We start from the raw sequence: 22,813 nt of genomic DNA on the forward strand, positions 1-22,813 counted from the left end.
ACAACTTTAGGAAATAAAGAATTTTCGTGAAGGAATTAAGTGAAAACAATGTAATGGAATTGAAAGAAAGGAAGTGCCTCAAAATGAAGCTAAAATCATGAAATAATTTTCATTGAAATCTCAAGATGTTGTTTACTTTCATGAAATGAAGGGGTTTTGTCACAGCAGGGTACCCAGATTGTTCACTGTGCACTTTTTGAATCCAGCCATGGTGATGTGGATCTCAGCAGCAGCAACAAGCTGTCATTAGGGCTATAATTACTGTATAGTAATTATACATTATCACATGCTGGACTCGCCCTTCAGACCAAAACCCCCATCCCAGAGCCTTCCCAGTTTAAGGGCCAGGTAAGAGCGGGCAGGATGAGCCAGCAGAGGGAGTGGTTCCCACGCAGACGCCTTGTGCCAGCTGGCTTTGCCCAGGAGTTGGCCCATGGCTGCTGGAGAATGGCCCAGGGGACCTGTTCGTGGTGGATGGGGACAGGGATGATGTAGGCTGGTGGTGCAGTCCTGTTCGGGGTCGGGTGAGGCTTCAGAGCCCTGCAGGCAGAAGAGCCAGCACACACAGCCATCTGGGTAACACGATAAGGCACTCATGGCATCTGAAAAGAAAGGCTCAGCCATCTAAAAAAAGCCCTGTGGTGGGGATAAGGCATTATTTAACACCTTAACTGAAAGGACTCTGACCTGTGCACCAGATTTAGGTTTGAGGAATGTGTACAATGATTTAATTTTAAAAGCAGAGGTGCACAGAGCTGGCATGTAGATAATAATAATTGTTAACAAATACCCTTATTTACAGCTTAAGAGTATGATTTGGGGCTACCATACGTGGCCCCCCTGTGCAAGGCACTGTACAAGCACCTAGATGAGGGTAGCTCATACCTCTTAAGCTGTTCAGTCTTGAAAGTGAACAGTAAAACTGGTGGCACGTGAGAACCTGACCGCCTGGGCTTTCACTGCCTGTTTCTGGCAGGGTTGAGCTGGAAGAAGATGTTGGAGGCAGCAGGGTGAGAGGGTGCAGCAGAGCAGGGTGGGATGTGCACTGAGAGGATGAAAGGCAGAGTTACAGGAGGGATGCTACAAGAAAGCCAGAGAGGGAGATTTTACAAGAGCATGTAGTGATAGGACAAGGGGTAACAGCTTTAAAGAAGAAAAGTTTAGATTGGACATAAGGAAGAAATTCTGCACTGTGAGGGTGGGTGAGATAGTGGACCAGGCTGCCCAGAGAAGTTGTGGATTCCTATTCCTGGAAACCTTCAAGGCCAGCTTGGATGGGGCTTGAGCAACTTGGTCTCACAGATGTCACTGCTCAGGGCAGGGGTGTTGGAACTACATGTGGTCTTTAAGGTTCCTTCTATGAATTCAGATGGGATTTACATCAAGCAGCATTGTTTTTTTGCACACCAAATTGCATTGCAGTTTTAATAGCAAGCCTACCAGAAAGGGTCATCTTAAAAATGCTCCAAGTAACTGGCCAAGCAAGAGGACCTCCATCTCCTCACACCTTACAACACCTTTCTTCCTCCTGGAGCTTCCTCCTAGCAGGATTTTTCGAACCTGGGCTGAGCAAGGCCCAAACCAAGGACCAGCAGAGGGATGTCAGCTGCCATCACGGTCCCCTCTTCTCATTCTGAGCCCAGCTGTCCTGGAGGAAGCTTCACATGCCTGGAGGATCACTGGCTGTTCACCCTGCTTCTGCAGGGGACTCAGGGTGCTCCCAGGGCACCCAGGCACCAAGGGAGCCAGGAAACAAGGCACCAGGGGAGCCAGGGAACAAGGAGTCAAAGAGTCCACTAAACAGCTGGAGAAGCCACCACAATGGTCAGGTCAGGTAGTATGTGAGTATGACCTCCCGAAAGGTGGTAGCACAACTATCCTCCAACTTTTAGCTTGCCAAAAGCTCCATTGCTGCCTCATCATGTGGTACCAGGGGAAAAAGTTCCCTTTCAGCACTAAACTTTGCTGCAGGTCTTCAGCCTCTCACAGGATGGGGGGCCAACACAGACCTGGGTCTCACCTCTTAATTGCTGCCCTGCTTTGTGTCAGAGTGGAGGGCACTGGCATAGGACTGAGTTCTGGACTGCAGCAGGGCCATGCAGGGTTACTCTGGAAAATATGCACACTGATATTTTGTTCATCTAAAGCTGAAGTGGTCGGTATGAAAGAAAATAGCTCGTGGTCTTCATACCTTGAGTCAATGAATTCCTGGGCCTTTTATAGCTCAGGAATGCTGGGCACCCGTGTTTGGTTTTACAAGGCTTCGAAGCCGCAGCTTAAGGTCTGGATGAACGTTAATCACAGCGGCACGATGACAGCTGCTCGTGTTTTTACCCCTCTCTCAGGTGGGACTGCACTGTGGATGTTGTGCCCTGTTTTCCCCACTTGCTTTGGTGTGCAGAGAGGGGGGGTTACTACCTTCAGGCTGACTTATCTGACCCAGAGTGGTCAAGGAACACAGCGGGATGCTCAAGACCAGCCTGGTTTGTTGGAGTTGTTGGATTGCATCCAGACCCCAGACTGGGGATCCTGATGACAAGCAGGATCCTGGCAGCATCCTTCCTGCCAGGGAGTGAGATCTGAACTTTTCACATTTCACTGCCAGTGTATCCTAAGTCCAGACCCAGAGGGTATTTAAAGTCTGAAATCACAGCTTTTCCCCAAGAATGCACCCCACGGCTGTTTGTATGTTTGCCCCTCTCAAACTTTGGGAGGACAAAGCCCTGAACACGGTAACAAACAAGTGCAGAAGAGATGACACAGCTGCACTGTACACTGAATCCAAGTGAATCCTGAAAAGGTCTTGTCATTTTGAATGGGACTATATTTTTGAATGCTTCTAAATGGCAATCTTGCTAATATTTTTAGCTCTTCTGATCTCTTTCTTTACATGATGCAGGCATGTTACTTACTTTTGGAATAATGGACTTTAATGTTTAAACTGACAGACTCCAGAAGTTCGCTTCTTTGCATGTTTATTCCTGACATTAATATGCAAAATATATTTAACCTGCAGACAGTGCTACAGTGACATTCTGTTTTTTGGCTGGACCATCTGTGATGAAGACAACCCAAGAGTGGAATAAGCCCCCTCCTTGTTATACCTGAACACATGAGGCTTTTCCCATCCTAATATTGGTTTGGCCTCTGTTAGTTTCCTTTTCTTCCATGGCCTTGAAAAACAAGATACATGCCAAATTTTACTGTCAAATCTTGAATTGAAGGAAGTTGAATAGCCACAATCTCAGCAATCACTAAACTTTCATTCTTGGCACAAAAAATACTGCCAGCTGCCATATCTTGAAGATGGAGTGATAAATGGGTCAGACTGACCTGTGCTTGCATGAGGAACACACGGTGCTGGGATCTGGGTCAAGCAAATTTCTCCTCAAGCTTCTGCAGCCCCTCTGGATCTTTGCTGACACACTTCTACTCAGGACAGGAGACAGGTTGTTTTTTTTTAACATGTGCAAGGATATGGGGAGAGAAGGTTTGGACAGGAAGAGAATTTATAGGGGAGAGAGGCCCTTAGTGGCATTCATGCCTTTCATGCCTGCAGCTCCCTGGGACCTGATTCAGGAATTTTTTAACAGACACTTTCAAGAACATGTGAGAGCCTGCTGAGTAAATCTCCCAAACTCAGAGCCAGACACTTGGCTCACTTTTGCTCCCTTCCCCCATTTATTTCAGTTGCATAAACAAGCATAGGAACAATATTTCCACCAGGCTGGAGCATTCCCCTTGCCAGCACTACGGCATGAAACGGGATCTGATCTTTATTCCTTACTGAGCACAGTATATAATTCAAGCACATCTAGATATAAAAGATATTTAGGTACCTCACTCACACTGATCCAACATCTGTCAAATAAAGAAGCCCCAGACCCTCAATAAAAAAACTAAAAAAAATCAGTGGGAGTTCTATGCTTTGCAGGAACATAGGGCTAAAAAATATTCCTATCTTCACCAAAGTATCTCATTAAGTTTCCCCTCTCATTTCCTTCCTGTGAAGACAATCTCACTAAGACATCTCTCTCTTCTTGATCATCTCTAAAATCATGCTTTTCTTGCTTGGGCATGCTCCCAGTTTGATCCTCTGCCTTGGAGACCCACAGATTTCACGCCCACTGGTGTCACCTGCTGTAGGGCCTTTCATTAACACCTGTGAAAAATGGAGAGGATGCAACCTTAAAAGTCTCTGAGGTATCCCCTCTTAGTCTTAACACATTGTTTGCAAAGCCTAAAAACTTATTTTTAAAGTCCTTTCTTCCAGAGAACTGAATGTATTCACACTGGAAAAGCGAGAAAATAAACATGTTTATACATTTATTATCTACAATATAAGGCACAAATTTAAACAGCAAAGAATAAGAAATCTTTGGCTGACCAACAATATCAACAGTTGCTGGGGGTGACACATAACATCCTTCATTTCCCCCCCTATGTACAAATAACCCTCCAGCTGTAAAACACTGTACACAAACTTCTCTATACAACCAGCAACAATAAAAAATGACAGTATTTTACAACTAGTTATCACTGACATTACCTGGAATGGCTACAGCACAGTTTCCCAAAAACACAGAACAGTTCAAAGAGCTGGGAAAGCCAGCACAAATGGAGCTGGGCCGCTCTGCTCAGTGGGGCTGACATATGGCAGTAGTACCCCATCCAAGTCCTGCTAGTGCTTGGGCTGGAGGGAGACACACCACTCCTCCAGACCTTCCCTCCAGGAAAACTAACATCTCTTGAGTTCAACACAGTTGGTGAGAATTTGGTTTATTTGAGCTGTTGCCTAAATGAGAGTTGCCTACACACTGTCTCTGACAGTTTCCTGTATGAGACCATGAATCTGGGGCAGCATCAAGTGTCAAGACAGCTTTGGATAGCAGAAACTGGAGAGACTGTGGTCTCCTCAAGGAGGAGTGCTGTGCTCTAGTTGACTTGGAGAAAACAAGCTGAATCACTACCAAACATAACTAAGAGCTGATCCATGCTGATCCAGCACTGTTTCTCCTGAATGCCTCACTGCCTGCACACAACATACTGAAGAGTTTCAGCAAAAGAAATATTACAGCTGGTAACAAAATACTTAGGAACTTTTAAGCACCTGGGTATCCTTATTTTTTGGTTAAAAAGTGATGCAATTAAAAATTCACCAACATTTTACTTGTATTCCCTTGATTTGTCTTTCTCCTGCCCCATTCCTACCACAGATGCTTGAGTAAGGGCCACAAAAGTGGGTCAGTGGTGATGTCACACGCGGTCCCGGCTTTTATGCAAACAATTACAACGTTTAAATTAACTTTAGAGCAAAAAAAAATATCTTACAAGGCATATATTAAGCTGCATAACATCTTCCAAGGGTTTTACACCTTTGGCTTCACAATGCAAAGCTGCTAATACTTGAAACACACAGTTTTCTTCCTGCACAACCTACTTACCACTACTTTGTTTAACAAGTGCGAAACTCAGAAAGAGGGTGACAACAACATACGTCTAATTCTAGGTACACGCAAAAATAAGTGCATAGCTTTAACATAGCAATTTTGTTCTTTTTAAAAATAAACGGTATCAGCCAGGCAGTATTGAGCACAGGGCTCTGGCCTGTGGAGGCTTTGAGTTCACAAGGACTTCAGTTTTTGGCAAAAGCAGAGTTTAAAATACCTGGTGCTCTCAACAGTCAAGGGCTCTGATTTGTCCCCTACAGGAAGAGGTGACCTCGAGCCAGCCCTGAGTGCACAATTACTTCTAGCACACATCACTTTTCCACTCTGGGCAGCTTCACATTAGATCCCACTGCTCTTTCTCCCAAAGCCAAGCTCTCCCTAAAGTGCACCGCAAGGCTCAGAAATGGCAAAGCCAATACAGAAATGCCTTCCAGAGGAAAATTTCCCCATCGGCATGTGCAGTGCACGAAGCCACGAGTAACACAGTGGGTGAGCTTGGCTGCCTCTTACTGAATTCAGGGACAAAGCTGAAAATAAGAAATGTTCCAGCCTGGGTAAAATAAGGTGAAAAGAAACCGCAGCTCTGCACACAAAACACATGATGCTCACGTACTGCTTTGCAGTTAAACCCTTCCCTGCCTGCTCCTGCACTCCTTAATGTCTAGACCCACATCAGCTTGAACAGCAGGTTTGTATGCTCAAAGAAGCTAGGATTTGGCTATAAGAATTGAAAGTAAAGAAAAATCTTGTTCTTACCACAAATACACTGATTCTTCCAATAAGATAAACCAGTGCCCAGAAAGAGGTATCTTCTGATCTCACATGCGAACCCAGCTTAACTCCTCTAAAAACAAATCCATGCAGCTCCCCTCTGAAGGAACTCTGTAACACACAGCCCTTTAGGGAGCTGCTGGAATCCTCCCCCAACTTTCCCTCCTGAAACTTTCCTATGGTTACAACAGGGTTTGCTTCAGCAAACCCCCTTCTACATTCAACCTCCAGAAGAATTCCAGCCAACAACTGCTCCTATCAAAAAAAGAAGTCTCAGCAAGCTCTGAGGTTTCAAGACATGAATATTTGTACTGTAAATTCAGTTCCAAGAGACACATTTGTCCAGCCAGGAAAGAGGCACCTGACCTGCCTGCCCAGGAAAGCCACACCAATGCCACTTCAAATACTTACAAGAACCTGCCATGTACATCTACAGACCAATTATTCACACAAAAATTAAGAAGTGAAATTTGTGAGACTGAAACCTTTGAAATGCATTGATACTGAGGAAGATGCAAGTTTTTCCTGGATTATTCAGAAACTCTCTGGCCTCCAAAGAGACAGGTTTTCACTCCCTGTCCTGGTTGCAGAGGCAGGAAAACAGAGCAGCAGCATGCAACCAGTCCGTAACTTCACTACTTTCTCTTTATGCCAGAAAACATAGTTTCCTTTTTCCTCAACACTCCCCTTCTCACACCACTTTCCATTTTCAATGATCCTTTCTGTTCAGAAAATGTCAGACGTTCATTTCATCACTTCTCTTCAGTGCTCTTGACTTCTCGCCTGGTGAAAGTCTCAACATACCAGACTGTAGCTTCAATTTGGGAATAAACTTTGTCTTTTTTCAGACTCTCAGGGTTCATTTTCAAGGTTGGCACACCAAGGACCATCTTGGGCCTGGCTGTACACACACAAAACCCCAGAAATGCTGTCCTCTGCTCAGATGAGGACTTCCATCATGTCTGTGTCTGGAAACTCAGACTTGTGGAGAAGGCTGCTCACTCTGCCTTTGCTGTCAGGCAGCTTCCCGTGGCTGGAGTTCTCTGCAATGGAAAGAAGGGAAAGTGGTCTTCAGTCCAAATTCAAGCTGTTCAAAACAAATATCCACCCATTCCTTGAAGGTGGGGCACGTATTACCTGTACACCTTACATACTGAAAGCCATATTTGTTCGGGACACTAAGAATGTGTGATGCTGAATTCCCTGCACAATGACAGCAGGTGTGTCGGTGTGCTCAGATCCTGAGATGGTATTTAAGAGATACACACCAAAGAACCTCTTTAGAAAAAACCATAGAATGGTCTGGGTTGGAAGGGATGCTAAAGACCATCTAGTTCTGTCATAGTCAGCCCTTTTAATGATACATAGCATGTTTTTAGAGGGAAAACTTGCTTTTGAGAGGAGATGAATGTGTAAGAAACAGGCTTTTTCAAAATAATGTGCATAAAATAAATGTCTCCTTTGCTAGAGCTGCAAACCAGCAGTTTCTACCTTTCAAAAATAACTAAAATTGTACTTCTTCATCCCCCATAAAAAAAAGATCTCCACTTTCTCCTTACAATTCCCCTCAGCTTTCCTTTAAAAATAAGAGAGAAAATGGCGTTTTAACTAACCATGGTTTCAGGTGAATAAAAAGAGAAGAGTTTGAGTATGCGAGCAAGTGTGGAGTGTTTTCAATGTGTGAAACTCTACAATTTTGTATCTAGCAGCATAAATAATTGCAAATTCTGCCTGCCACAGACAAATGGAGCTTTACAGAAACTGCCAAGCACAAAGCTCTGCAAAGCCACTCTGGGCAGCCCTAGAAAGTTCTCTCTCTACAACTTTAGTTTCCCTATAGAAACCTCCACCATACCTTACAAACTGTGGCAGCACCACATACCCACACCTTGCCCCCATTAATACAGATGTGTCTCTGGGGATTGCTGATAGCCCCAGGGGTGCTGACATTTTGCACTACACGGGGATCTGGCAGAGCTCACCCAGTTTCTCGCTGGCCACTCGTGTCCCCAGGGGCCGTGGGGCTGGGCTGTGTGATGGGGTGGTACCCAGGCGTCCCCGGCCAGGGAAGGAGGCGGTGGCGGGCCAGAAGAGCTCAGCGGTTTTGTCCGTCTGGGTGCTGCTGTCTTTGCTGCCCGTCTTTGCGTGGGAAGCTGCCGGCACTGGGATGGGCATGCAAGACAAGGAGGGCAGAGGCGGAGGCAGAGAGGGGCCTGATGGATGGTCAGGGTGCTCCTTTCCCAAGAGCAGCCCTGAAAATGCATACAGGTCAGTCACATCCTGGCTCAAATGCATGTGCTGTCCCTTGACCCACCCCGGAGCAAGAAGATGCTGGGAATTGCTCCAGTCATTTAGTTCAGCTTAGCTTTTCCCCCTGATGCTGCTTTTCCTGGCATCCACACGGTACTTTCCTACAAAACAGCTTTTGGAAAGCAGCTTCCCTTCCCTGTCTCCCCTTCTGCACATCCATCCCAGTGACACTCCCAACACAGCCTTGCACACCTCCACACCCCATTCCTATGTGGCCCCAAACAACAGGCAGTCCTGCACTGATTTTCCCATTTATCTGCCATATCACATCATGCTATCCTATCCAGAGGGATCCTCACCCTCTTGATTAATTTTATTCAGGCTTTATTTCTAGCCCAGATTTGTTATTCACTCCCATAAAGTTGCAAACATTATGTGCTTGTATCTGGGAGGTCTTCCCTCAACTATGGCTTTCTATAATCAGTGCAGAATGATTTAATATGATTAAAAATGTAATTAAGATACAATGCAAGGTTAAAGAATAATTGATTTTTGACTTAAGCACAAGGACACACATTGTGCCCATGGAAAGTGCTCTGGAAATGAGCTGTCAGGGCAATGTGTGCCAAGGCACTTTGGCTAAGCTCAAGCAGGAGGATTAGCATTAAGTGATGGATGAACCAAAGCTTAAGAAAAAGCTGAACTCACCTATGCTTCCCTTCCAGAGCTTTTCTTCCTTCCGCTCCTCAGCTATCTGGCTGCTGGTGAGCGAGGTCTGGCGCGAATGCGTGCCTGCAGCAGCAGCGATGGAGGGCACAGACCGAGCGGGTCGCAGGCTGGCGCTGTCAGCTTTGCCAGGATCCTTTCGTGACCGCTGCTGAAGGACCTTGATCATGGCATCCTTCTCAATTATTTTGGCATGGAGATTCTTTATTCTGCCAAAACATGAATGCTGTGCTTACAGGAATGGAAAAAACAATTCATATGGGCAGGTCTCCACACCTGGAGGCAGCAGGGAGGTCCCCAGGCAGATGCCCTATTGCTCTGTCCTCTCTGGTTTTGGATACTTGGGCAGGACAGCTCCCGGCAGTTCCTCCAAGAATAACCATGCACTTCAAAACAGACAGCATTTCTAGCTATTCAGCCAAAACTCCTCTGCAAGGTTAACTGCACTCATCTATGCTATGGTTTCACTAACCCAACAGGAGCAGTGGGCAGTATCCTGACCAGGCTGCACATTTCTACCTTTACAATACAAACACATAGACAATTTTCAACCCTGTAATACACTGGGGCCAAATCTGGAAACTATGCTTTGGTAGACTGAGTCAACCCCAGGATTCAGGTCTGTTGTCAGCTGGAGTAAAGATCTGCTGAAGTGAGTTCCATTTGGTTTCTCTAAGAGGTGGTCTGGGCTCCTCCTTCTCCCTCACTGCTGCAAAAACAATCAGCACATGGTGTTCAGAGCTGAGCAAACCTTGCTACTTCTCTCATACACACCCTGAAGACTCTCAAATCACTAAAAAGAATGGGATTATTTGAACTCTTCTCCAGGAATGATTAAAACCAAATCATACTGAACAACTACAAAACTATATTTTTCAAAAACTTGTACACTTTGACAGTCAAATGACTAGCCCGACTGTGCTGTGCACTATATAATACAATGCAGGTGCATTTTGTGAAGCAGTGAAAGCATTTGTTTTCATCCTCACATGTTTAATTAGCAATTTAAACGCAAGATGCTAATATATATTTATGAAGGCGGTGGCAAAACTCCACTACTTCTTTGGAAGCAGGATTAGCTTGGATCTGTGAGTGAAAAACAAAACCCAAACCCAGTAAAAACAATCACTGGTATTTTCCGCAAGCAACAAATACACCTTTTTTATAAAAGTGTCTGAAAATTTGTGTCTTTGCATGCCAGACTACTTTTAATAGTGGAACAGCCTCTGCTTGTGTTGAGTTTGCCACAGAAGGCTTAACAGGAAGGTAGGGAGGAAGTTATCTAATGACAAGTCTTTAATACCCGTTTGAATGCTGAAGAGCAAAACTAAGTCAAAGTGAAGCCAAGCCCATCCTTTCCAGGCACGTAGGAAGGAACAGAAGGGCATCCTGGTTTATCTGAACCCAGCCCCAACACCACAACAAGCAGGAATGGCAAGGCATATCCCTTACGTGTACTCCATGTCCTGGCAGCGGCGGTTGGCTTGCACGATCTCCTCCTCCTCCTGCCAGCCCCGTACCTCCAGCGTCGTCTCGCCATAGCTACCATTGTGTGAGTGGCTCGGGGCTGAGGCATCCCTGGCAAAGAGGTTCACCACAGTGAGTCAGGCTCCTGAGACTGTGAAGGTCGCTTTTGCAAATGAGACTGAAAATTGCAAAGAAAACCCCAAACCTATGTTCAAAGAGCAAGCCAGCGATGGCTGTCCATCAAGCAGATCAATACTTGGCATCGGGGCATCCTGTTGCAGGCTACTCTTGGCTTGGGTTGGGTCATTAATGCCATTAATTTGACTGGGTTAAAGGAACAGATAGCATGCTGGAATCATCGGTGACCCACGCAGGGATAACAGCCACCCAGGATAGGGTCAGACATCAGAGGGACCCACGCACCAGGTCCCAAGTCAACAAGACTATATCATGAACGAGTAACAAAGCTCTGCACTTTGGAAGTTGAAAAGCAGCACAGGAATTGCTGCTTAGACTGGAGCGCAAAAGGAAAGCCCATCCTGAGTCACACATCTAAACGCATTTCAAAGGGAAAATTCACTTTAGGATGTTTTCTGGGCATTTGGTTCCTAAGAAACTGGGGTGAGAAGTTAACCATCTCATCCTCCTCATCACTGGGAAGTGTCACTGCCTTTTGTGCTTTTGGCCACCATGCTTTGACACAGACAAACTGGAGACAGATAGTCCAGACATATGCAATGTGAATGGGAAAGTGTTTACACCAAGGCATGTTAGGAATGGCTGAGGGGAGGAAGCTAGTTCAGACCAGGGAAAATACAACAGGGAATATCTGTCTTCCAATATTTACAAGGCTGTTTAAACATCAACAGCAGTCAGTTGTTCATCCTGTATGCCTGGGAAGGACAAGAATCAGTGGAGGTTATTTGCAGTGAAGAAGTTTAGCTTATCTATCAGGAAAAAACATTTTAGTTTGAAGATTAATGAAGTGGTGAAAAAGGGTTATTTAGGCAACAAAATCTCCCTTATTACAGGTTTTTAAAATTAGGTTAAACAACCTTGTTGCAGGCCATGGGATGGGTGCAGCCATATACCACGTCCCTGCTCACTCCACCAGGGGGGAGGAGCTGACTTTCCTGTGCTATGTAATTTGGCACCTTGAGACTGGCAGAGGCCATTGCTTCAATCTGATGCCTAGATCTGATAAACTTTTGGACCCGGTCAGAAGGATAAGTCCTATCTCAAGCAACTATTCTGTTTCACTGGCATGACAGCCAGGAGAAGTGCATTAACCCCGGCTGTGTGACTCAGCAGGGCAAGGCAAGCAACATCCAGCTTTAAGAGAACACCCATTCTTTTATTATTTTGCCATGCTCTCCATGGTGAACAGAGCTGACTGCTTGAAGCAAGGTCATCTTACCTCTCCGTTGCAGCTGTGGCTGCAGCATTCATGGCAAAGTGCCGGATTGTACTCTCCTCCAGATACTTCTGCTCCCACTTGGTCATGTCAGCTTCCAAGGCCAAGATCCTCTCCTCCTTCTCCCGCACCAGCTCCATGAGGGCTGGGGCATTATGCTCTGGAAGGCTGCTTGTCTGGTAGCTGCCCTGCCTCTGCCAGTGGAAACAGTGACAGATATTAATGCCCTGCCGAGCATGGCATGCTGACCCATTTTTCCTCAGTTTTCTGGCACATATAAAGACATCCCCATGTCTTTTGACAGGGGCAGGTGGAAATCCCAGGCTAAACCCCTTAGCTTGCAGGAGAATAGGCGAGTTGACCATATGTGCAACCCTAGCACATGCTTCCCCAGACCATGCTGACAGAAGCAGGGTTTTGGCTGCTACCCTGCATGTGCAGAGATTTCCTGGGATACCCCAAGCCAAGGGAAAAAGTAGGAAAAAAAGTTGGTAGGAAAAGAAGCAATGAAGCTTTAAAAGATATTCTTCTAGATGGGACTGCATGCCCATAGCTGGGCAGTGCTAAGTATGGACAGGCAGTTATTACCAGAGGGTTTATATATTAAAGCTGAAAAAAAGCACCTTGTGACGTAGTTGCATGTACCCTGTTTAAAGCAGCAGCTGGGAAAATATCTCAGCCTTGCATTTAACCTTGTCCCTCTGGCACATTAGTTCTCTTGTGCCCTCAGGGGATGCCTTCTGTGGTGTAACAGCTAACTTTCTAACTAGAGGAGCAGAAGATTCCCAGGTACCTGTGGAGTGGCTCCCATGGGATGCTGACAAGCACCAATGGGTGCGTAACTCTTTCCATCTATGCTGCAAGACAAGTGTTTGTCCAGGCAGGATTTATTCCACCCAGTTACAGCACTTAATTAAGTCACCTAAGCAGCATGGGTAGCTACCCTGAGCTCCTCTCACTGCTGATAGGGAGTGGAGGCAGAGGGAGATCCAGTCCTTGGCTCAGCAGAGGGATGAGGGCACACTGAGGGGAGAAGCATGAAGCTCTGGGAGAACTCAGTAGAAATAAATTAGTTTTTAAATAAAAAATGCAAGAGATTGGTTATACTCCATGTTGAACAGTATTGTGCTGAAGAGGAAACCACGTCTCAAGAGCACTGGCTTCTCATTTGTGCTGCACCTTGAAGTCCCACTGGCAAAGCTGTACCACTGAAACTAGAGATACCAGGAAAGGGCTGCAGCCTTTGCCTCTGGTGCAGTAACAACGTGTTTGGAAGATGCTTTCTGGAAATGCAGTATGGAGCAGCCCTTGGGAACAACAGCTGTGACTCTGCTCCTGCAAAAATATTGTCAAACCTCTGTCAGGAAGGTAGTATTTTGGAAGTATTGTCCTGATCTACAAATGGTATCTTGGGACATCACAGCAGCTTGTCATCTTTTGAGTCAAAACATCTGCCAGCCCTGCACACTGAGCCTGCAGTGTTGACAGAAAGGGTTTGTTTATTGGTCCCAATTTGTGCGTCAGTGATAAGGAAGATTTGCCATTTGGACTCAGCTACCAGCAAGCCAGGGACAGAAGAGATTCTGGCTCACTGTCTCTTTGTGTGCTGGGTCCCTTCTACTCACTGGTAAAAATGAGAAAAGAAAATCACCTTTTTTTCTCTGCAATGAGAAAATGTTTCAGTAGCTATAACTTTGATTACTCAGAGAAGAAAGCTCTGAAGTGAAAAGCTGGGGTATTTTGATATAAAGTGATTCTCTGCAACATTGTGGCTCATAAACAAACAGTATAGATAAAAAGAGTAAAAATACCCTGAAGTTTTCTCCCAAAGCCTATAGGTGAGACAAGAAGTTAAGGGTATCTTTCCTCTTAAAACTGACTAGATGGAATGGGTGCAGGCATTTGAAAATTATGTCAACCCAACAAACAATTGCTAATTATAGTACCAAAAATAATTTAAAATTAAACAATCTGTAAATCACAGAAGAATTTTCTGCCAAAATGAACAGACATAGCCTGAACTCACAAGACAAGAATTTCAGCAGCAGTCCATCCCTGTTACTTATATCAATTTATCTCTGTACCCCAGCCTTAGTTCTAGTTTTACCTTCACTTGAATTTTAATTGTATTTTTCTCAGATGTTCTTTTCTCAAATGGCATTAGCATGTCATATTCTATGTAATTCCTCTGTTAAACTGGAAGAGAGCTGGCTAAGGGGGAACTGAGAAGACCTGAACACCAAGCCCGTGGTGGACTGGGCAAGAAAGATTTAAAACACTTTTATGGCAGCAAGAAAGAGTAGAAATTAATGGGAAGGGTCTGTAGGGAGTAGCAGCAGAGTGATACCTTGGGAAGAGTGCTGGGGGACCTGCCCTGCCCTGGGGCTGCCAGAAGGAAGGGGATGCTCTCAGGTCTGGCTGCCTCATGACTCTGCAAACCCCTGACACTGACCCTGACCGTACAGCTATTTCCCAATGGCATCCTGCCAGCAGGATCAGCCCCTCTGCTTTCTGGCAGCACAAGCTCTGTGTAACAGCTGCTTTGGTGTCCACTAATGGCTTATAAAAAAGGAAAGGTTATAGTAGCAGATGCGTGCGATGACAGATACGAGTGAGCGCTTCAAGAGTTCCAAGAGCATCATGCTTTGCTTATGCTGCTGGTTTTTCCCGAGGCTGTAGCTTGATACATTTAGCATATCTGCTCACTCTCCTCCAGGGCCAATGCCCATGTACTTGGCATTTGGTGCAGGCTGCAGCCTAGAAATTCTCCCTGCAACCTCCTCATTTTATTTTTCCTTTTCAAGATGACTGGACTTTGTGACGTAGGGATGAAGGTGTTATAACAAAGGAGTAACTGTGCATAAAATACAAGCATAGCAATACCCCTCTAAGGACACAGGGCTGCCGAAAAACAAGGGGACACACACAGAAATTCAAAGCTATACTCCTAGCCCATTCTGGACTGCACTGATATAGAAATAATTTATTGTCTGAAGATGACATCACTTGGCTCCAGATCTGTCATGGGTTGAAGTTTTTGTGAACCACATATACCAAGCTTTGCACAGAACAAATATGGGCCTAGATCTTGCTCCTACCAGATCCCACATCATCCTACTCGGCCTTTTCAATTAAACATTGGCTAAAATTTTTGGGGTGAATCTCACATGTACCACACCTTTCCTCTCCTCCTTCTGTGTGGAGCTGGTTTTTGCACAATATGTCATTGCTAGGGAGAGAAACATGGAAGGACATTTTCACCTGCCTGCTGTTGGGCAAGGGAGCCAGGACATCTCAGCCCAGCAGCAGGCAGGGCTCAACTGTATCCAGAGCTCCACAGCAGAACAGCCCCATCCTCTGCTGAAGATCAGGAATAAGAATCATAGAGTGATTTCGGTTGCAAGGGACCTTCAAAGATCATCTAAATCCAGCCCTCCCGTCATGGGCAGGGAAAACTTCACGAGTTCAAAGCCCTATCCAACATTACCTTGAACACTTCCAGTGATCAACGACCCTATCCAAAGGAACCGTTTAGGAGGAAAGCCCAACAACCTGAATCCAAAGACAAGGTGTCACTTGGCAGGGCTGCAAGTGACCATCTCTGTTCAAACCAACACCAAAGGCTCCGTGCTGGGATCCTGCCCATATCACCCTGTCCTCACCTGCTGCATCCTCAGTGAGTCCAGCTCTCGCTCCAGGCGTGTGCGCAGCCGCCTCTCCATCTGCTCCCTCTTCTCACAGGCCGCCTGCAGCTGTGTCAGCGCCTGCTGCAGCTTTTCCACCTTCTCCACGTAGGCCTGCTTCCTGCGCAGCTGTGGGGCACAAGGGTCAGCAGTCTGGAGGGCACTGTACCCCACCCTGGGCCGCTGGGACCCCTGTGCACTTGCAGGCATACACTGGGGTTGAGCATGGCTTTGGTCATTTGCTTCCAAGAGTTTCTCTAAGGAAGGGATGGTGTCTCTTTGATGGGCAGGGAATGTGCACAGCTGGCACTGCTGGGGCACAGCTACCTTTTCTGGAAAGAATGCTGCCCCAGATCTTCTGCCCACTGGGGATCCGCTAACCATGAACCCCCCAGGCCATTTCTAAGCAAGAGCTGTCATGTCGGTGGATACTCTTTGGGCAAACACACAGGATGGACCCAGTTAAGAGGAATCCCCATGGGTTTTATTGACTGCTGACACTCAGCACACTGCCTGCACCCAAACAGAGGGGTTCTTTCTTCACCCCTGCATATTTGCTCAACATAGGTGGAACAAGTGGAGTGCCAGCAGCCAGAAGCACTCCACCTACTCTGTCATTCTCACAGGCTTGTCCATGGTGATCTGTAGATGGGATGTCCTGGCAGCTAAATCCAGGCCCTCTTTACATCTATAATGCAATTACTGAAGGGCTAAACATGACACAAGGATTTTGTAATGCAGGGTTTTACAGCCAGAGATTGCTCAAGCAGCATACCCCAAAAGGGGTATGAATTCCTCTTTTGTCACCCTAAATCCATCCATGTCACAGGTGAAGTGAAACACAGGCTTGCTCACAGCAAAAGCATAGCTTGGTCCAAACAAACCTCCCTAATGCCTGGCACCAACAACTGGCAGAGTGACCTCCTTAGCCCTACTGCAATCTAGGGTAATGCTTACAGCTCCCTGGGCTTTCCCTGAAAATTAATGAGATTATAAACCCCACTAGTCTCTGGCAGCAGCATGAAGACTGCATTCCTCAGGAGCTCACGACTTGGCAAGACCCACACAGCAGAGGCTTCTTGCTGAAAGTGCTATTTTGGCAGTAGGAAGGTGTTTGTGTCACCTCCAGCCACATCAGCATGGATAGAGAGCGTTAAGGAGCTCCCCCAGGGTCTCCCTTTGGCAGCAGACCTCATCTGCTCTCCCATGTCCTGCCAAATGCTTCAGGGTCCATCTGTATCACAGCAGTCAGAACTTGGCTTTGGGGCAGCCCTCTAGGCCCCAGGGTTCACACTCACACACCTCTGCCCTTGTGGGTGAGGTGATGCTCACATACCCACCACTGCCTTCGAAAACAATTTTCAGGAGATATGCAACAAGACAGTTCTCACATTCATAAGTTTATAGAGAGGTTCTCAAGCCAATTCTGACTTTTCTATTCTGCATGTTGATTCATTGAAAAAAATCACCAATACCTTTAAAATGCAAAGTATAAAATGTAATTCAAATTAATTTGGGTTGCCCAGTGAAGCATGGATCCATAAGGGAGGGATGGCTACAATCAGAGACATGTGACGCTAAGCTCCAACACCTCACAGACACACAGACTCCAAAAAACCCCAAAAGTGGATGGCAACTGAAGAGGTACCAATCCATCCTCCTGCTGCATAGTAGGATCAACTGCACATAAAACCTGGCACATATCTGTATAAGCTGTTTACAAAATCACCCAGGGTAGGAATTACACGACCTATCCTTGCAAACTACTTCACAGCTTATTTCCCTTTACTGCCAGAAAACTTTTACCCTAATGCCTATTCTGGCTTTCTCTTATGCAATTTAAGCAAATTACTTCTTTTCTGTTTCCAAACTGTGATCTACCAGAGCAAGAAGCATTTAATTAAACAATTCACTTCTTCACTAGATCAGCAAACTTGCCTGAACACTGCCCTTGTCCTGGGGATTAGGAAAATAAAGATGAAGTGGAGCTAAGACTAAAAGGAGGTCATCCAAGCAAATAAATCTGAGTAAAGATGAGAGGGTCTTGGAAAAATATCTGTGCTAGAAATGTAACTCCAGTTTGAACAATTGAATTCTACAGATAAGAGATTTGAATGAAAGACTGTAAGAGATGGAGAATCCACTATCACTCTAAGTAGATTGTTTCAGTGTTAATTACTCTTAACTATTTATTTTCAGCCTGATTTGCTCAGCATCAGCCTCCAAACATTGCATCTCATTACTTCCTCTTATGTTAAATAGCAATGTTTAACCTCTCTACAGCAATCCCTTCTTCATCCATCCCTGGATCTATCCCTGGTTGGATGAAGGGAGACCAGTGGAGGGAGAAGGGAGAAGTTGTCTACTTCAACTTCAGCAAGGCTCACAATGCTGTCTCTCACAACATCTTCATGGGTAAACTCAGGAACCATGGATGAGTGGACAGTGAGGAGGATTAAGAATTGGCTGAACAGCAGATCCCAGGAGGCACAGGGTCTGATTGGAGATTGTCTCTAGTGGTGTCCCCCAACGTTTAATATTGGGCCCAGCTTTGTAAACCTATGAATCAATGACTTGAGTGAAGGCGCAGGGGCCTCCTCAGCAAGCTGCCTGCAGACACAAAGCTGGGAGGAGTTGCCAATACTCCAGAGGGCTGTGCAGCCCTCCAGAAGGACCTCAACAGGCTGGAGAGATGGGCAGAGAAGAACCTTCTGAAATTCATCAGGAGCAAATGCAGAGCCCTGCACCTGAGGAGAAATAACCCAATACTGCAGTACACGATGGGGGCTGACCTGCAGGAAATCAGCTCTGCAGAGAAGGACCTGAGGGTTCTTTACTATGTGGGTGATTGAGCACTGGAACAGATTGACCAGAGAGGTTGTACAGCCTCCTCCTCAATCAAGAACAATCTGGACACCATCCTGTGCCATGTGCTCTAGGATGATGCTGCTTGAGCAGGGAGGTTGGACCAGAAGACCCACTGTCGTCCCTTCTAGTCATAACCATTCAGTGATTCATGTTCATGTGCAAAGACCAAAGCTCAGACAACTTTTCACTTTAATTCTTCCCAGCAAAGATCAGCTTCTGGACCCCAAATAAATTGTACAGCTGCTTTCTGAGCCCTCTCCAATTATTCAGTTTTCTATTCAAAGCATGGAACAGACACATGATTCCAGCAGCCGTCTGCTAAATGACATGAGGTGATAATACCACCTACACATTTTGAATTAAATCCTTCTACTAGCAGGCACTCAGGATAATACAGATTTATACAGAACTCTATCTTATGTTAATTCAACTTAGCAGCTACTGCTTATTTCTCGAGGCTTGATTTAAAAATCTGTTAATTACATGCTGGTGGTAGAAGAAATCTGGGCAGATTTACAAAGCAGTGTATGAGCTGGAGCTCTGTTAACAATAACAACAGTCATTTTGATTTGACTGAATTTGTGTTTTCCTTAATATATTCTGAATTATAGTAAAAATCCCTGGTTTAAAATGAAGGCTTAATACTGCAGCTTATCTTCTGCATGTGTCTAATTAAGACCCAGAAACATTGGAGACTGTTGAAAAGGTGCTCTGATTCAGCCATGAAACAGGACAAAAGGGAAGTGAGTGCCGGAGCTTGGGCACATGCTGGCGGCCTCAGATTAACTGCACTTCACCCAAGCTGCCTGACACTGCCTTGAACAATTAAAACACAGTAGCTGGGCTAAAATTCATTTGATCTGCCCCTAGAATGAAAAAATAAGTTAAAAGGTAGCAGATCAACATGGGTTTGTCAGGTTGAGGACTCTGATATACTCTGGCAAATACCAAGGCATCACTTTCATGTATGTCACCTCTGAGATCTACCGTGCCCAAGGCAGGAGATTACCACCTCTCTGTAACACCTACAGTGCCCCAGGCAGGAATTTACCACCTCCATAACTCCTGCCATGCCCTGGGCAGGTTAGGAGCTCCCCAGAGGGGAACATCTAACCTCTCCTCAGCTCTACCAGTCCACAATCCAGGATCCAGCAGAGGCACATTTCTGTTGGATGACTAGACTAAAACCTGACTAATGCCAAGCTCTTAGGGCCCTAAGGCTGCAAACATATTTACTACAGCACAGCAGGCACAAGGTAGGTTCTTGAACCACCTGCCTGGAGATCACTGTATAAATGCTTCTGCCTTCACTAGTCTCTACTCAGCAAGTCAATATTACCTGCCAGTATCACACTGACAGTCTGTGGACCAGACACAAGCTAAACACTATTTCTTCCCATCCCCTGCATGATGCCAGGAGTGTAGAAGCAGGCAATGCCACCTAAACCATTCCTTTATTCAGCCCTTTGTAATGAAATGCAAAGAGAAAACCTCAGGTTGCCTTTTAGCCAAAGAGTGTCAAGTGAATTATGTATAGATTAAAGATATGCTGGCTCCTGCAGCTACCCCAAAGGGACTGCCTCAAATACACCCAGATGGTGAGTAGGCTTTAGTCTAACTAACAAAGGAGACGTTAAACTTAATGTAAACCTCTTCTTGCTGCTGAGTGCATCCACCCAAGGAAATGGAGTTTTTAAAATGTTTCTAAACAGGGAGTCAGAATGGGCCATTGGTCAGGTACAACAGCACTCACATACAGTACTTTAAATCTTCCAGACTCTAATTAACCATTGGTTAGCCTAACAGGGAGTCTGTCACTGTCATTTTATTGTCAATAAAAAACATTCAAAAATCACAGAGGTTAATTCTCCCTTCATCTTTCCAAGACAATGAATGGCACTTAAGTTAATTGCAAGTATTTGGGAAAGGCTTTCTCTGCTCCCCACAAGACCCCTTGCATCCCCTGCTCCCCTGGCCAGCCCTGAGGAGGGTGCAGGTAGAAAATGAGGCTCCGAAGGGGAACAGAGCTGCCCAAGATCCTGCCAAGAGTCTGTGCCAGAGCCTGAACCTCTACCTAATCTGCTAGGGCAGAGGGTCATCAACGGCCTTCCTGTCACCAATGACCTGGCCACTTAGGTAGTAAAGATCACGTTCCTTTTACTTCCCATAAAACATTCTCCCTCTGTTAGTCCCAGGGACAGAAATTTTAGAGGTCTGAAAGGTCAAAAGGGCCTGTTTTGACAGTTTTGCCCGACCTGCTAGAATGCACAGACTTTCAACTAGTCACTAGATCCACACCTCCTGATTTGAAGGTCCTTAAGGAATAGAATAAATTGAGACTTTCTTCACCAGTAATGGAGAACTGATAATGTCAATCTTAGATACAGTTAAAACTGAGCATTATTTCCACTATGAATTTGTCTAGTTTCAGCTTCCAGCTACTAGGTATTGTTCTGTCAGTTTAAAAAGCGCCCTGTGCATGGGATTTCTCTTCTTATCTGAATACCTATTTTCATTATCAGGCTTATATGATTACTTATTGGGATTTTTGCACTTCTTGGGTCTCACAGTATGATAGGTTCTCATCAGCTCTCAAATAAAACCTGTAGCTCTAAATCCTAGTCAGTCAGTCTGCTTCCAGCCAGATCAGCCAGATATTTTAAGATGTGAAGTCACCAAGTCCTGCACTGCTGTGTTGCTGTGTGCATCTCAAAAGCTTCCTGGTATTCTTTAGTGAGAAATGGGATGCACTCATACCACATGTCTCTATCACAGTCCCAGGCCAGCAAGTAGTCAGTTTTTTATTCAATTTTTCTGTTAAATCCTACCATTACCTCAGCTAGTTGAATTTGATATTGTTCCTGGCTACATGTCGAAGGTTTTGCTCCAGACACATCTATGGTGTCCTTAGCTTGCTTGTTTGGCTCAGTATTGTGTAACTACACATTTTCTCTGTAAAAGGGCAAGTGCAGCAGAAACAGGAAGACCTATCACCCCATGGGTAGAAGAGAATCAGGACTTGGATAGAGAAAGTTCTAACCACGAGCCATGTCTATCCTCAGAGCACACAAATATTGTCCATGCCTCACCTCCTCTTCCAGCTTGATAACCTTGGCTTGTGCATTGTTGAGGGCCTGGTCAAGGATTTCAATGTGCCTCCGCTGGTCCTCATTGGCTGAACGCACAGCTGCAAGCTCCATCTCCAACTTCTCCTTCTCCTTCAAGTTCTCTTTGTCTGAAAGCAAGACAAGAGCCACTCCATGAGGACAGCTCACAGGCCCCAGGCCACACACCAGAGGTAAGCTGTCACCTCCCTAGAAAAACAAAAATTATGAAAAGCAGCAGCAAGTAGGGCCTTTACAACACAGTGCTGAGACACAGAGGGCAGGGAGCTTCTACTGCCAGGGCTCAGCCCCCCTGTGCCCAGCCTTACACCAGCAGCAGAGACAAGTGGCAGCTTGGGCTGCATCTGCACCAGCAGAGCTCGTGGCCTCCAGCACTGCCTCACAGCCTTCCATTCTGCTGAACTGCTAGCACATCCCCTAGAAAAAATTTGGCTTGCACCAACTACCCCTTTTTTACACAACACCTTACATCAAGAACTGCTTATAGATGCCAGCTTCAATTCTGCTGCCTTCTGTAATGGGCAAGAAACCTCAGCCGCATGGATGTGGGCTGTGCTGTGCCCCGTGCTTTTTATTTGCAAGGATGGAGATCATGACATACAGAAAATATGAAAAAGCCAAATAGTAAACACAAATCTGTGCTGGACAGCCTGAAAATGGAAAGAGGGGAAAGCAGTAACAAAGAATATGATAGGAGACCTTGGTACACACTTCCTCTGACCATGCAGAGAAAAGGGAGGCTGTGAGAGCCATTTCAGGCCTGTGGGGGCCCTGGGTGACCTTCCAGACCTGCAGGACTTAAGGATCCAGTGACCAGTGCTCCCCTTCTGTTAAGCATCACAAGTGAGACTAAAGCATGTAGATAACCTCTGTGCTGAAAAATCATCCCTTTTTGGGGTAAGATTTAAAACAACATTAAAAAAAATAAACAACTGGCTAAATTCAGTCAGCTCTGCTCACATCTTTGTCTTCAGCAACAAACTGCAGGCCCACCATTGACTTTGCTGGCAAACTGCCTGGGGAAATGCTTGGCTCCATCTGCTTCTCCCCTGACAGTGC

General features: G+C 45.7%; 1 protein-coding gene across 1 annotated transcript in view; it reads right to left on the minus strand.

Annotated features, from left to right (window-relative positions):
* Positions 1 to 4,313: 4,313 nt before the first annotated feature.
* AMOTL1 (angiomotin like 1) overlaps positions 4,314 to 22,813 on the minus strand; it is a 54,987-nt gene continuing 36,487 nt past the window's right edge. The window contains exons 7-13 of the mRNA XM_068181462.1: positions 21,719 to 21,864; positions 15,741 to 15,890; positions 12,082 to 12,272; positions 10,650 to 10,775; positions 9,180 to 9,406; positions 8,204 to 8,473; positions 4,314 to 7,264 (exon numbers count right to left, since the gene is read on the minus strand). Of these exons, the coding sequence (XP_068037563.1) occupies positions 7,161 to 7,264; positions 8,204 to 8,473; positions 9,180 to 9,406; positions 10,650 to 10,775; positions 12,082 to 12,272; positions 15,741 to 15,890; positions 21,719 to 21,864 (1,214 nt within the window). The 3' untranslated portion in view covers positions 4,314 to 7,160. The remainder of the gene's footprint in view (positions 7,265 to 8,203; positions 8,474 to 9,179; positions 9,407 to 10,649; positions 10,776 to 12,081; positions 12,273 to 15,740; positions 15,891 to 21,718; positions 21,865 to 22,813) is intronic.

This window comes from Anomalospiza imberbis, chromosome 2 (assembly GCF_031753505.1).
Source record: "Anomalospiza imberbis isolate Cuckoo-Finch-1a 21T00152 chromosome 2, ASM3175350v1, whole genome shotgun sequence".
NCBI lineage: Eukaryota > Metazoa > Chordata > Aves > Passeriformes > Viduidae > Anomalospiza > Anomalospiza imberbis.